The 14,201-nt window shown below is 32.7% G+C and overlaps 1 protein-coding gene across 5 annotated transcripts in view; it reads right to left on the bottom strand.

Annotated features, from left to right (window-relative positions):
- SLC4A7 (solute carrier family 4 member 7) overlaps positions 1 to 14,201 on the bottom strand; it is a 110,539-nt gene that overhangs the window by 10,081 nt on the left and 86,257 nt on the right. For all 5 annotated transcript variants that reach the window (XM_081969822.1, XM_081969821.1, XM_081969825.1 and 2 more), the window contains 10 exons: positions 13,883 to 14,016; positions 12,531 to 12,776; positions 11,963 to 12,068; positions 8,423 to 8,584; positions 7,128 to 7,241; positions 4,518 to 4,679; positions 1,992 to 2,243; positions 1,423 to 1,491; positions 578 to 751; positions 277 to 408 (listed from right to left, as the gene is read on the bottom strand). In XM_081969822.1, coding sequence (XP_081825948.1) covers positions 277 to 408; positions 578 to 751; positions 1,423 to 1,491; positions 1,992 to 2,243; positions 4,518 to 4,679; positions 7,128 to 7,241; positions 8,423 to 8,584; positions 11,963 to 12,068; positions 12,531 to 12,776; positions 13,883 to 14,016 — 1,551 coding nt within the window. The remainder of the gene's footprint in view (positions 1 to 276; positions 409 to 577; positions 752 to 1,422; positions 1,492 to 1,991; positions 2,244 to 4,517; positions 4,680 to 7,127; positions 7,242 to 8,422; positions 8,585 to 11,962; positions 12,069 to 12,530; positions 12,777 to 13,882; positions 14,017 to 14,201) is intronic.

Below are 14,201 nucleotides of genomic sequence, written 5' to 3'. Positions count from 1 at the left end.
AACAATTAACCATCTATAAATACTTTTTTTAATCTTTGAAAAGACTTCTTAATATTTGAAAAGGAGCATTTATATGTGACACTTATATAATATCTATGTTTAGGGTATATTCAGTTTATGTTTGTGCTGTCATATTCCTATCAATCACATTTCATTTTGCATCTTTTTATAGAGCTTTAATGAACCAGTACATTTAGAGGAACTTGAATCAAATATGGAAAATGTTTTCCATTTCCCCACCAAAAACTGCTTCTATATGAATACTATTTCACTTACTTCCTTTGCTTTTTTCTTTTTGTCATCTTCCTTTTTCTTCTTACTTTCTGGCATAAGGTCATCAAGCCAACTGAGCTCCCGTTTGGTGAAACACAAGTCCATAAGTTTGCGAATAAAAACTAAAGCTAAAACCTTTAAAACAGTTTTAAATATAAATTACTAGCAAACCAAAATATTAATATATAGAATTAATATAAATTACAGTACACAGCATTAATTGCATAGATTTAATATTATCATTGAATTTCATATTTAGATATTTATAAATGGTGGATAAAGTTGTAGTGAAATATTAGCTTACCATCATAGGAAAAACAACAGCAGCAGCTGATGCTTTAATTGCCCACAAAAGAATAAGACATGTAAGCTGAACTACTGTAAATACATGTACTTTCCATAGTGGCACGTAACGGAGATAAATCAAATCAGGTTGATGTTTGGCAGGCATACCGAACAGTTTAATACGATCAAAAAACTGTAATGGAAAGAAAAATTATTAAACATATGTCTAAAAACAATTTTAGAAAACAAAAGTAATTATAAAAATAAGTGGATAAATTAGGCGTGACACTTCTTTAGTAAAAATAATAATTGTACACTAGCTACTAAACACTTTTAGAATTTAGGAATAAGTTTGTGTATGCACATATGCAACCTGTACTTGTATGTACATGTTCTCACTATATAGCTATTATTATTACATTTTTCCTGCCTTTTGTCTCCGCCTTGTCCCTCTCCCTCCCTCCCTCTCTTAAAGTGGGGAAGATACCCATACTCCTGTTTTCTATTTTCATTAAAACAGCAACCCTGTGAGTTGGATTGGGCTAAGGGACTATGTCTCAATTGGCTTTCGTGCCTAAGTGAGGCCTAGAACTTAGTTTTCTGGTTTTAGGCCAGTACCTTCATCAATACAGCAAACTAGCTGTTACAGCAATGATAAATTCAGAAACCTATCTTGTATAAGCCCATCTTATGTTCTTTAGAGCTCAATATGTGACCTCCTGACCTTTATACTTTCAAGAAAGTCCCCAAGGCACTCAAAAGGCAACATGTATGGGAGCAGAGATAGGAAAACCAAATACTGCCTCTATGGACATCTATGTTACTTTTTTCTACAGATGCAAGTTGAGTAAAATTAAAACTTGCCTGAATGCCTTTTAGAGAGGATGCTCCCATATAAAGAAAAACACCATATAAAACTGGCATTGGAATAAACTGTAAAAAAAGAACAACAAAAATCCCAGCAAATCAAACTTTGAAAATCAACAGATCAATGAATATAAAAGCATTAAGCACTTTTTGCAAACATTTGACTATTTCATCAAAAAAAAAAAAATGTACAGATTTAACAAAATGAATATTTCAGTGTATTTTTGGGAAAAAAAGCCAAATAGAACATAAGTGATTGGCAAGTATATGGTTAAGGAAAAAATGGTTCAGATATAAGATATTACTATTCATCTAGGCAGAGATGATATACAAGACTGTCTAATTTGACTGTAGATTATGAAAATGAAAAATATAGTGAAGGACTTGATAATAAAGAGAGATTAATAATATGGATATGGGATTATCATTTTTAGTAGTATCAATGGATTTTGGGAAAATAAATATAAGGGAAAGAGAGGGGAGGAGAAGGGAAGGGAAAGGAAAGGAAAACAACAGTTTTAATATACTTAGCTTGTAATAGAATTTTTTAAAAATCTGCTTTTTACCTTTAAAACAGAGGTCATAAACACTGATAGCCCCATCAGAACAAAAATCATTAATCCCGTCACTCTTTGTTCACGGATTCCAAGGAACTTTGGTTGTTCTCCTGGAGCTGAGCACTCAGATTCCACTTTTAAACTGTTCACATGACTTATTGAAAGGACAGTTGCAGCCACAAACCAAGGCAAACCCATGATAGAGCATATACCTAACATAATGCCAACCATGAGCAGATCAAGATGATAACCACAACCTTTCTGTGGAATGAAACAAAAATGTTTCGTGCTAAAATGGTATAGTAAACAGATAATGTTCACAATATTTAGAATGTTTATATAAAGGTTTATTATAAAAATTTTAAATTGTTTCACACTTTATAATGTGTCATTGAATATACCCAATGGAATACAATGGTCACTAAAATGGAAAAGAAGTGCAAGGGTTTAAATTACATTTGAGAGATATAATAAATATCAATCTACAAACTTACAAGGTTGGGATTTCTAGAACACATTGTAGTGGATAAGAATTTTTAGGATAAAAGTAAGATTTTAAAGCTTCAGGATTTGGGAAAAATTAAATTATTCATTGAACTGGCACAAAGAATGGAATGAAAATAGAATAGAATAGAGCACAGCACAGCACTTTTTAAAAAAGTAAAGTGTGATTAGGCACACAAGGAATTTGTCTCAAGTGCAGAAGTGTACATGTAAACCAACAGAGTAATAATAATCATAATAATGATATCAATAAGGGCATAGTAGAGAAAATGAGAAGGATAATGATAATATTACAGCCATACAACATGGGTAAATATACTTAGACATAAGACAGTAGTGGGAAGATTAGGTGTTCAGCAGAGTGATGACATGAGAGAAAAACTGTCCCTGTGTCTAGTTGTTTGACATGTAATGCACTATAGCAATGTTCTGAAGGGTTGAAACAATTTAGTTCAAAATGTGAGGGACCTGTACATACGTAATTTCTCAATCCTCCTTCTGACTCACACAATATACAGATCTTTTATGGAAGGCAGGCTGTTGTAATTGTTTTTTCTATCTCTATATCTAGTTAAAACTATCCATTGGAGTCTATACCTTTTTGTTTAGTTGCTGTATCAAATCAGAAAGTAATAGAAATATGTACGACAGATTCAAATAATTCCTCTGTAGAACTGTATCAGTAGTTCCTGGGGGGGTAACTGAACTTCCTGAGCTGATGCAGGAAGAACATTTTTTGTCATGCATTTTTAACGATGGTTAAGTGTCCATTTCAAATTCTAGGAGATTATAGAACCCCAAAATTTGAAGGATTCTACTGCTGATACTGTCTGTTGAAAATAGTAATAGATGGCAGAACAGGAGAGTGCCTTCTAAAATTCACTCTTATCTCTATAGTTTTAAACATGTTCAGCTCCAGATTGTTCTAGCTGCACCTCAGTGCCATTTGTTCAACCTCCTGTCTATATACAGATTCATTATTGTTTTGAATGGAACCAATGACTATTATATTATCTGCAATACTCTGACAGAAAGATTCTTATAAATGCAGTCATTGGTATACAGAGAGAAGAGCAATGGAGAAAACCCACAGCCCTAAAGGGCACCTGTGCTAATTGTCCAGATGCATGATGAGATGTTCCCTAGCTTTACTTGCTGCTTTCTATCTGTCAAAAAGCAGTAATCCACCTACAAATATGGACAGGCACAGCTTGCTGAATCAGCCAACAATTTTACATTTACATCACAAATCAGCTCAACACGAGGCTGTGCAAATGATTTGTAAGAAGTATAAGCAAAACATGTAAGCATAAATAAAACATTTATCACTTTGTTCATCAAAATGTTAAAATAACACTCCTTTGAAAGACTTTTGCAGCTATAATGAAGGAGGTACACAACAATACATGCATGCGTATACATACAGTATATATACACATGCAGAGACAATATTTATGCTGGGACTGGTCATTTCCAAGTTTCTGCCTGAAATATAGTTTTGGCTTTTAATTCTGTTGCCCCTCCCTACAACATCAATATTTCATTTACAATACTTTCCAGCTAAATTCCTTTACCAGTTTTTAAACAGTTTTACAAAAACTGTTTGAATGGTAGCCTTAGCACTCTTTGGTTGATCTCAATAAACTAAGAAGGGTTGGATGTCGTTATCAGTGTGAGGCCAAGAGAAAATTACTTAGCTGTATACAGTACTAGCTTGGGAAGTTAAAAAAGGGCAATAGAAAAAAAGACAATATTGGAAAAAGGCAATAACAAACAGATACCAAGAAAAGATACATGCCCATGTAATCACCAGAGTCAAATCTGTTACCCATGAAACTTTCCAAGAATAAATGATCTATATTATAAATAAATTATATTATAAATAATTTGTCTGTTACAAAAGTATTTAGCTGACTACAAAATTTTGACTTGTATGTTTCCTGTATATAGAAAATTACTGCAGTACTGTAATTATTTCTAATTTAACTTAACTGTTTCATTGGTAAATGAATAAACAAAACAAATATTCACCTTGAGTTTATGCTCTTTTCTGTTTATGATAACTGCTGTAATTTGCTGATCCATAAAAATAAGGATGGTACAAAGCAAAGCAGGAACTGCAGCAACTACTAGGGTCCACCAAGGATTACTCCCTAGAGGATTGATAAGCCATCCACGATCACTCCGTGTAGGCTAAAATAAAACATAAACATACAGCTACCCAAAGGAACATATATTTTTCATTATTTATAAGAGAAACACTATAAATACCTGGATACAGATTATAATAAAAGCAATTTTAAATTTAAATTTAAAAGATTAAATTTTGAAAAAAGATACTTTTCATATAAGATCCAATTAATACATAAATATAACATTAGTTTAAACAAAATTGCTTAATTTGGTGTGATCACAAAGCATTATCATATTTCAGTGGTTCCCAAACTTTACTTTTTTAGCATCTGTTATACCACTATTAAAGCTTTGCTGAACCACCAAATAAGCAAGCTATTTAACAAATTTTAATTATAGCCTATGGCTGTCAGGAATCAAACATATGTACCAGTGATGATGAACCTTTTAGAGACCAAATGCCCAAACTGCAACCCAAAACCCACTTATTTATCACAAAGTGCCAACACAGCAATTTAATCTGAATACTGAGGTATTGCTACCTAAAATAATGATAAACAAGGCAGAATTCAGCTAATTGTTCTAAGAAAAATGTAATAAATGCACTTTCATGCCTCTTCATTATTTTCCTGCTTTTGAAATATTATATTCAGCAACAATAGAAAAAGAAAGAAAACTTTTGTAATATAATTTCTTGGTTTTTCTCTTCATTTTCTTATCCCAATTTTCTCTGTATATTTTACTTCTTTTTTTGTTAAAATAAAATAGTTTTAATTTCTATTATTGAAAGAGACATTGCCTTCCTCATAACCCATCAATTATTTATCTGGAAGAAAACTACATCACCATAAAATGTCCTGTCCAGGACAGAAGAGGGGATAGTCTTAGCCTAGATACCTTTGGTTATAAGCCAAAAAGGGCAAAGCTATTGGTACATGGCCTGTATCTTGCAGGAAAAGACAAAGTTAGGGATGCTTTGAATCCATGGTATGGAGACCAAATTGCTTTTTTTCTTCTGCTTCTTTGTCTGATGAGTGGTTCCAATAAAGAAATATGTCCTCCCCCCATATCATTGTCCCAAGGAATCTGCAAATACTATGATTGTCTAGGGCTGAAAAATACAACATGAGTAGTTACTGATTTATACTCTTCGCTTCTCCACCCTATACTCCGTCGCCGCCACCACTGTGGCTGCTGCTTGTTTAGCAGGGGTGGCCTTGGCTATAGTGGGCGACTTCGTTGTTTTTTTGTCCACTTCAATCAGGAAGGGAAAGAAAGATGGAGGAAAGGCCATAGAGCTTGCCCCACCCACCACCATTGCCCAGACGCCCTCACTTCCCCCAATTATTTTTTTGCCTATCTGATTTCCAGCTTCTTCACATTTCTCTGTCACATTTCTCCCCATCATGTTTTTTTTTTTAGTTCCACGAACTTTTGTTTCCCTGCAAACAATGGCGAGAAACGCAATGGAGAAACATGATGAAGCTGGGCTGGCATGACAGAGGGGGCTCTGAGTGCCACCTCTGGCATGCATACCATAGGTTCACCACCACTGATATATACCAAGAAGCAATTAAAAACAGATACTTTAAATAAAAAAAATATAGGTATATAAATGTACAGGTAACCTTTGAGACATAACGAGTCATAGAGTTTGCCCATTATGGTTGCAAGTGGTGACAGTTGTTAAGCAAATTGGTCTCACTTAACAACCTGCACACATCCTATTTTCCTTTATGTGATTGTTAAATAAACATGCAGTTGTTAAGCAGAGCATGGGATACCTCAGGAGTGGATAAGGCCATTAAAGACCTAGCACAGGCTAAGGCCCATCTATTCCAAGCCTCCGAAAGTGTCCTCCAATACCCAAGATATCCTGTGCTCTGCTTCCTGCTCCTTGGGTCCCTACAGAACTTTTCACCCTTGTACTGAGTCCTGAAGGCCTGGTTCCCACCCCACTATGTCCCCTACCTTCTTCGTCATTTATTTTAAAAAGATTTCTAGACTGCATGTTGGAAAAGAGGACAGGCCACATGTCCCTGAGTTATATGGCAGTCTCATGGAAATGGTTGCTATTTTTACGTGCCCATGTGCATAGAGCAAAATAGTGACCACTTCCAGGTAACCAGCATGTGGCATAGAGACATGTTGTCCCATTTTGCTTAGTACAATCTCCACATAAGCATGCCAAACTAACATGCTTCTGCTAGGCCACCACCCAGCCCACGAACAAACTGCTCCATTTTATTGCCATAATGTGATTTTCATAGAGCTGCAGAAAGCTGCTTGAGTTAAAACCATGAAATATGCAATCAAATATATGAATTCCACTGGTATAATATGTCATTGGATGTTATTCTATCAAGCATCTACAAAGCAAATAAGTAGTCCTGCTGCTGCAGTCTATCACATCAACATCTACTTTTTAAAATTAAATAATTTTTCCTGAGAATTTAATGGAAGGTATTTTAGAGTTTATTAAGTGAAAATTAAAAAGCATTTGCTTACCTCAAATTTTTCAGGCACATTTAGTTTAGGAGAAGGAACTCCAACAAGATAATCAATGCAAACCATAATCACTATTGTCAAAAATATAGCAAAATCACTTATTGTAGATCGTACCTAAAAAAAGAAAGAAGCATAAAAGCACTTTGGCATTTCAAATACTTATGTGCAATGAAATATTTCTGAAGTACAATAATATTTATAATTATTCAGACTCTGTAATATGCTCTAACATCTTAATTTTAGAATATTTTAAAATAGGAATCACCTGCTAATGAAAAAAAAATATTCATGAATAAATCTAAATGTTAAAACAAAATCTTGTAAAATAATTTATTTAAAAATTTAAAAACCTATGTCAACAATTAAAGTATTTCTCCTTATTTTACAATGCATAATGAAAATACGCAATACACAGAATTTAAAAACTTGAAAGCAGATAGCATGATATGCTCATTGTCATCAGCAATTTTTCTGCCTAATTAAATGTAATTTAGCATTGTTCCAATTCATCATTACTTTCTCAAACTTTAATCAGGTTAACAATGATCAATTTAATGCTTCACTTTAATGTTAATTAAAAAATACTAGCAATGTATTTCATATGTATTAGCCTTTAAAAAACTTTTGTTACAATTGTTCAAGTTCAGCTCTAATAATTTATCGTCTCATAACATGAGTTGCTAACTGTTCACTTGTTTAAGCTAAAAGCTGTGCTATTTCAAATTGTATGTATCATACCGTATCATTCATATCACAATAAATATTACAGAAAATGATACTGAATCTGGTAGCAATCTAAAACATACACTTTCAACTGTTTGGAGGGATATTAGGAGAGATATTCAATGCTAAAGTTTGTTTTCTCAAGTCTCTGACTTTAGAAAACAGAATTCAATTTTTTCTATAGTGCTTAGGAAATTTTGTTAATGTTTGTATTGCATTACATAATAATAATTCATATTATATTAATCATTAATATTATATTATTGATATTTTATTAGCTATATTCATTAACATTTAAGTATTACAACTTTAATGTAGAATACTGTGGCCACAGGAATAAGAATGAAAGATCAGCAAAGAAATGTCTACTTGTTCTGTAGCTATGCTGCAATAGTCTGGATATGCAAATCGGCTTCAAGATCCTTTGTGTATCAATAAGACTAAGGATGCAGGAGGAATATTGGAAAATATTAAAATAATATATTATTTGCCTTTAACATTACAAATCAAATTATCTTCAGCAAAATACTTGCTGTAAAAATATGTAAAGATATAAAAGCTATCACAATTACCTTAGTGGGAAAATAACGTTTGGTCTTAAACTGCTTGAGAAAGGAGGAGAGGAAAAATGTTGTAAAGAATAATATAACAGACCAAAAAAGAACATCTGGGAAATATGGACCATGATGTCCACAAGCTGATCCAACAAATATGCCATGAAGATTATTGCATTCCTGTAAATACAACCAAAAACACAAATCAAATGCTGCATTAAGAATATTCACATCTGAAATTAAATTTGAGTGCATTATAATTTCATCACACATGAAATAAAAAACTTACAGTTGCTTGAATATAGACCAACCAACATTCACTTGTTAATTAAAAAAAACAGTTTAATGTTTTAATATGCAAAAATACAAATAAATTTAATAATTAGCTCCAACTACTCAGAATTACCATATTTCCCTGAAAATAAGACCCAACCAGAAAATAAGCATAATTTTTCCAGATGTTCATAATTTAAGCCCTATTCGAAAATAATCCCCAGTTAATATTGTCAGCCAGATAAACACATTTTAATAGCATACTTCCCAAAAATAAAGCCTAGCCAGAAAATAAGCCTAATGCTTCTTTTGGAGCAAAAATTAATATGAGGTCCTGTCTTATTTTGGGGGGAAACTATAGTTCTAACCAGAAAAGCCTAAAAGCTCCATAAATAAACAAATTTCTTCCCATGTTTAGCATAATTTGCCCTATGAAAATAGACATTTTATGGATTAGCAAAATGAAATGAACTGGGATTGGACACTTTCCTTTAGGAAATCATACTGTTATTGCTCAGAATATTAAAAACAAAGAAAAAATTATACTATTTCTTCTATACTAAGAAGGGTTTAATAAAAACAGTACTTGGTTACAATGCATTCGGTGACCAAATATTAATTAGATTTTGTGGACAACCACTTAAATGATAGCTATACTACTTTATACTCCAAACACTGATGCTGAAGAGGAGATTTCATGATCAAGTTAATAAATATGTCAAAACATGCCAAGCAAGACTGAAGGCTAGAAGTTAGAAATATGAAAGAGTTGTACAGTTTAGGGAACTGAAATGAAGCAAAAGACTGACTTTTCAATTTCTGTCACACCAATAATTTCTTCATAGGTAACAGGACTTCAGCAACCAAAATGCTGCCTTTATACATGGACCAGCACCATATGGAGTCCACTGAAATTTGATTAGATATATTTCTCCTATACAAAGCTCTACTATGGCATCAAAGACATGGCAATGCAGACTGTGGAAGAGATCATAAACTGTTCATGAGCAAACTTCAAGGTAAGCCTGAAGAAACCAACCAGTTTCCATGATATAATATTAAACATATACCCACCATTTCAAGGAGAGCATCAGGGATCACTTTGAAGTCCTAACCTCATTGATGGAACACCAGAGAAATTTGAAATGAACTTAAAGAGGTTTGGAATGTGAAAAGAGATTGCCAAAGATTAAGAAAAAGAAGAAACTGGATGTGAGAACAAACAATGAAAACTTCCAAGAAGATAAAAGAAACCAAAGCCAAGAAAGGCAAAAATTTCAGGTAGAAACTTGAAAAATTGTTACAAAGAGCTGTTGAAAAAAACAAGAATCAACATCTGCAAAGACACTGAAATTAGAAACATAGTAGGAAAAACAAGGAAACTTTATAAATATTTCTTAGCTCAGATGGAAATCCCAACATTGAATTGACGTTCTAAACAATAGTTAATAGCCAATTATCTTAACTGTAATTCTGTTACAAATATCAACATTCAAGATAGCTTATAAAATATTCCCTATTTACAAGATATTCCCTACTTACTTTTAGTACTAGAAGATTAAATTAGATCAGCACTTTGGTTATTACAAGTTGCAAAGCTATAGGGACTGATGGAATAACTACAGATATTGATGAAGAATAAATAAAGATTTTAACCAACTTGTACCAACAAATCTGGAGAACACTTATTGAAAGAAGTCAATCTACATTCCAATATCTAAAAAGAAGACTTCACAAAGTGTGTAAATTATATAATCATTTTAATTTCCCATGCTAGCAAAATAATGCTTAGGATGTTTCAAGACATATTATATCCCTACATGAAAAGGGAGATGCCAGATGTTCAAACTGAGTTTAAAATAGGTCAAAGAACATGAGACAGTATTGCTGATGCATACCAGATAACTAAGTTAATCAATACCAAAAGTAGTCATTTACTACATTGATCATAAAAAGACCTTTCACCATGTTAATCATATCAAATTGTGTTTAGAATAATGGGAATTCCAAAACATCTCAACATCCTATGAAAAAACTACTGTATACAGATAACTGTCAATTTATGATTGTAATGAGCGTCCCATTATGGTCAGAAGTAATAAGTGTCCTCAAGTGAGAAAGTTTAAATGCCAATGGCATTTTACAAAGGACACCATGCTTGTGGGCTAGGCTATGATCCCAATCAGCTGGCAGTCAGGAGACAGACAACCTCTCCTAGCTCTTACTAGGCTTTGAGGAAGCCAGTGTCCTGCATGGAAAGGCAGCAACTTCTGCAAACTCAAGGAACAAATTGAAAAAAATGAAGCTAAAATGAAATATGAAAAAGTAATTAAAGTAAATAACAAGAAACTAAAGTAAACAACAAGTAAAATAACCAATCTCAGAACTGATAATTTTCAAAGAGTTAGTTTCTGTCTTTTAGGATCAACAACTGACAAATAAGGAAAGAAGCAGCTGAGAAATACATCACAGATTAGCACTTGGCAAGTAGCCATGAAGGCTTGGAAAGAATAACTAAATGCTGTGACATATCTGTACCTACAAAGATTAAAACAGTCCAAGCAGTGGCATTCCCTATGACAGTCTATGGAAACAAAAGTTGCACTTTGATGAAGTAGGACAGAAATAATACTTTTTAAAAAATGTTGGTGTTGAAAAAAATCTTGGAAATATTGTGACAGCAAAGAAAACATTTTATTATTTAATAAATCAACCCAGAATTTTCACTCAAGGAACAAATAAGTTCAACTTATCCTACTTCAAACACATTATACAAAGTTCTGGTTCTGTAGAAAACGCTGTAAAACTGGGAAACATAGAAGAGAAGAAGGCAACCAACAGCAAGGTACAGGAATTTGCATGTAGGAACCAATCAGTGCATTATTAGAAGATCTAAATATCAAGATCTAAAGAGACAGATTGTCATGGGGGAAACTATGTGATTTTTAACAGTGGACATTGTCTTGATAGCTCGTACAGTTGGTTCTCACCTTACCATCACAATTGGGACTGGAATTTTGGTCATATCTGATGCAATTGTAAGATGTCATGTGGCTTCATCACTTTATGATTGCAGTCCCCGCATTACTATCCATTCTCTGATGATCATGGATTAGCAGAGGGAATCCAGGTAAATGCTGATGGTGGGTGGGGGAAGCCTTGGGAGGTCTAGCACAGGCTGCATGTCCCATACCTTCCCCAAGCCATATGTCAAATGCAATTTGTTATTTTCTTTTTGATTAGCACTGTAATAAGAAATTTTAGATCACTTTTCAAGCCATTCACCTTAACTGTGAGGTTGGTCCATGGTATGGTATCCAGAGATGTATTGGCTTTCATCCATAGCTCTAAAGTTTCATTACTGGGATTTGGAGGTTCAGCACATACACATCTAGCAAATTTAAAATGCATCATTTGAATCAATGTTTTATATTTATATATTTTAATATTAAACTCATATTGAAAACAGAATAATGGAAATGAAGAAAAATTGCTATGAAATAATAAAATGACCTAAAACAGATAATGCAATGCATTTTCAAAACAAATTGGTTTAATAAAGAGTTGATGGATCACTCTAAAAATAAAAAACACTCATGGTCCTTCTTTTCAATATTAGAGATAAAGATAAAAAGCAAAGAAAAGGAATGGAATGAGAAATATCCAAACAAATAGAACATACATTAAGAGAAGTAAACAAATAAATCATATAACAAGAGAATAATTCTGCGGCATCTAAACTATTTGATTACTTTTTTAGATGAGCTATCAGCTTAATCTGGTTCTCAAAATTTCTAGGAAAGTTCAAATAAAACAGTAAAAGAACATGATTTTATTTAAAAATCACACGTACGAATACAATGTCAGCTTATCAAGGTCATTGTGCATATTGAAAGGATATACTTCTCCCAAATGAAAGAGCTTTTCCAGTGCTTCGTATATAAATATTATGCAAATCAGAGCAGCAAAAGCCTCTTCAGTAAATCGAGTAATGTAACACACAAGGCTGCTTGCATCAGTTGCTACTAACAGGATGCATAGAAATGATGTCCACAGACCAATACTGGTTCGTAAAGAAAGATAAGAAAGTCCATAATCTCTGTTGAAAAAGGCAACATAGAATCATATATTAGTAAAATGATTTATAAGAATGATTTTCACTATTGCAATGCATTCTGTTACACACTTAAGTTCACAAAGATATATATGCACACAATACTATATAACAGATTTTGAAGTGAACTGAATCGTCCCAAGCAAATAAATACAGCTATAGATCAATAATAAACTTCAAAATACAGATTTTTATTTTGTTTCAATAGAGTGGCCAACTAGTTGTTTTGATTTTGTTTGTTTTTAATCTTTTAATTTTAAATGACATTTGAACAACTGAAATAAAATGATTGAAAATTTTAAATTGTAAAGCTTTAAAATCAGGAATAGCAGATCTGTTACAGAAGCTAGTCTGAGGCATTATTGCCTTCTGAAGATGCATGGCAATTAGAACTTTTTCAATGCATATCATCTTTAATTTCTGGCATCCTTTTAAGAGCTTCTTTATAAATTCTTTGGTATCAGACTGGGTCATGAGACAGTCTGGCGTAAGTCAGTTTCATGTTTTTCCTTCTCTCCTTCTTGACCAAGGATAGCAAGGTATCCTGCCTTGAGCATGGGGTTGGATTAGAAAATCTCCAAGCTCCCTTCCAACCCTATGGTGCTACGATTCTATGATTCTAAATGCAAACATAGGGAAAGCAAAACAAACAAACAAACACAAACCCTGCAACTGTGTGGTAAAAATCCTTTCCTTTTTAACATATATTGCATATTATATATAAACATTTAGGTGTTTTTTTTTCCAGTCATGGATACCATGCTAATGTTTCTGATGCATTTCCTCCTACCACATATGTCCCTGGTCTTAAAACAATATTCCATTTGCTGTTTGATGCACTTTAGTTTTTAGTATTTATCTTTTGTGTAATTTGTTTTTCATATTTATTTATTAAATTGTGTCAGGATAAGCACCTTGAAAATGTGCTAATAAGTTGAAATGAAGAAGACAATTTGTAACTTCATTCCTGGTGAATCAAAAATTAATATTTGAAATGATGAACTAGCTTTGTTCTAGCTTTGTTCTAGAAAATAAAAAAAACCTAATAGCTAATAGAATGTTGAATTTTTGAGAATGAAAAATGTACTTACTTGCAAAATTTAAACAATATTTTTTCAAATACTAGTACTGGTCCAGTGCTGCCCAATATTGTCAAAGGTTGCCCAGAAAAAAGTGAATAGGCAACTCCAGTTAATGATGCTCCAAATAAAGACTCTATTGCACTCTGGAGGGAGGGAAAAAGAATCCTGTGATTCACTGAAGATAAAACTAAACATTTAATAATGTGTATTTTCATATATTAGTTAACAGCATCAACTGTTAGAATATTACAAATATTATTAGTTAATATTTTATTTTACATTGTAGATTAGTAATTAAGTATTAAATATGAAATAGTCCAATTAAAGT

This window comes from Natrix helvetica (assembly GCF_964273705.1).
Source record: "Natrix helvetica genome assembly, chromosome: Z".
In the NCBI taxonomy this organism is placed as follows: Eukaryota; Metazoa; Chordata; class Lepidosauria; order Squamata; family Natricidae; genus Natrix; species Natrix helvetica.
The sequence above is the reverse complement of the archived record's forward strand: the minus strand, read 5'-3'. Positions and strand labels throughout refer to the sequence as shown.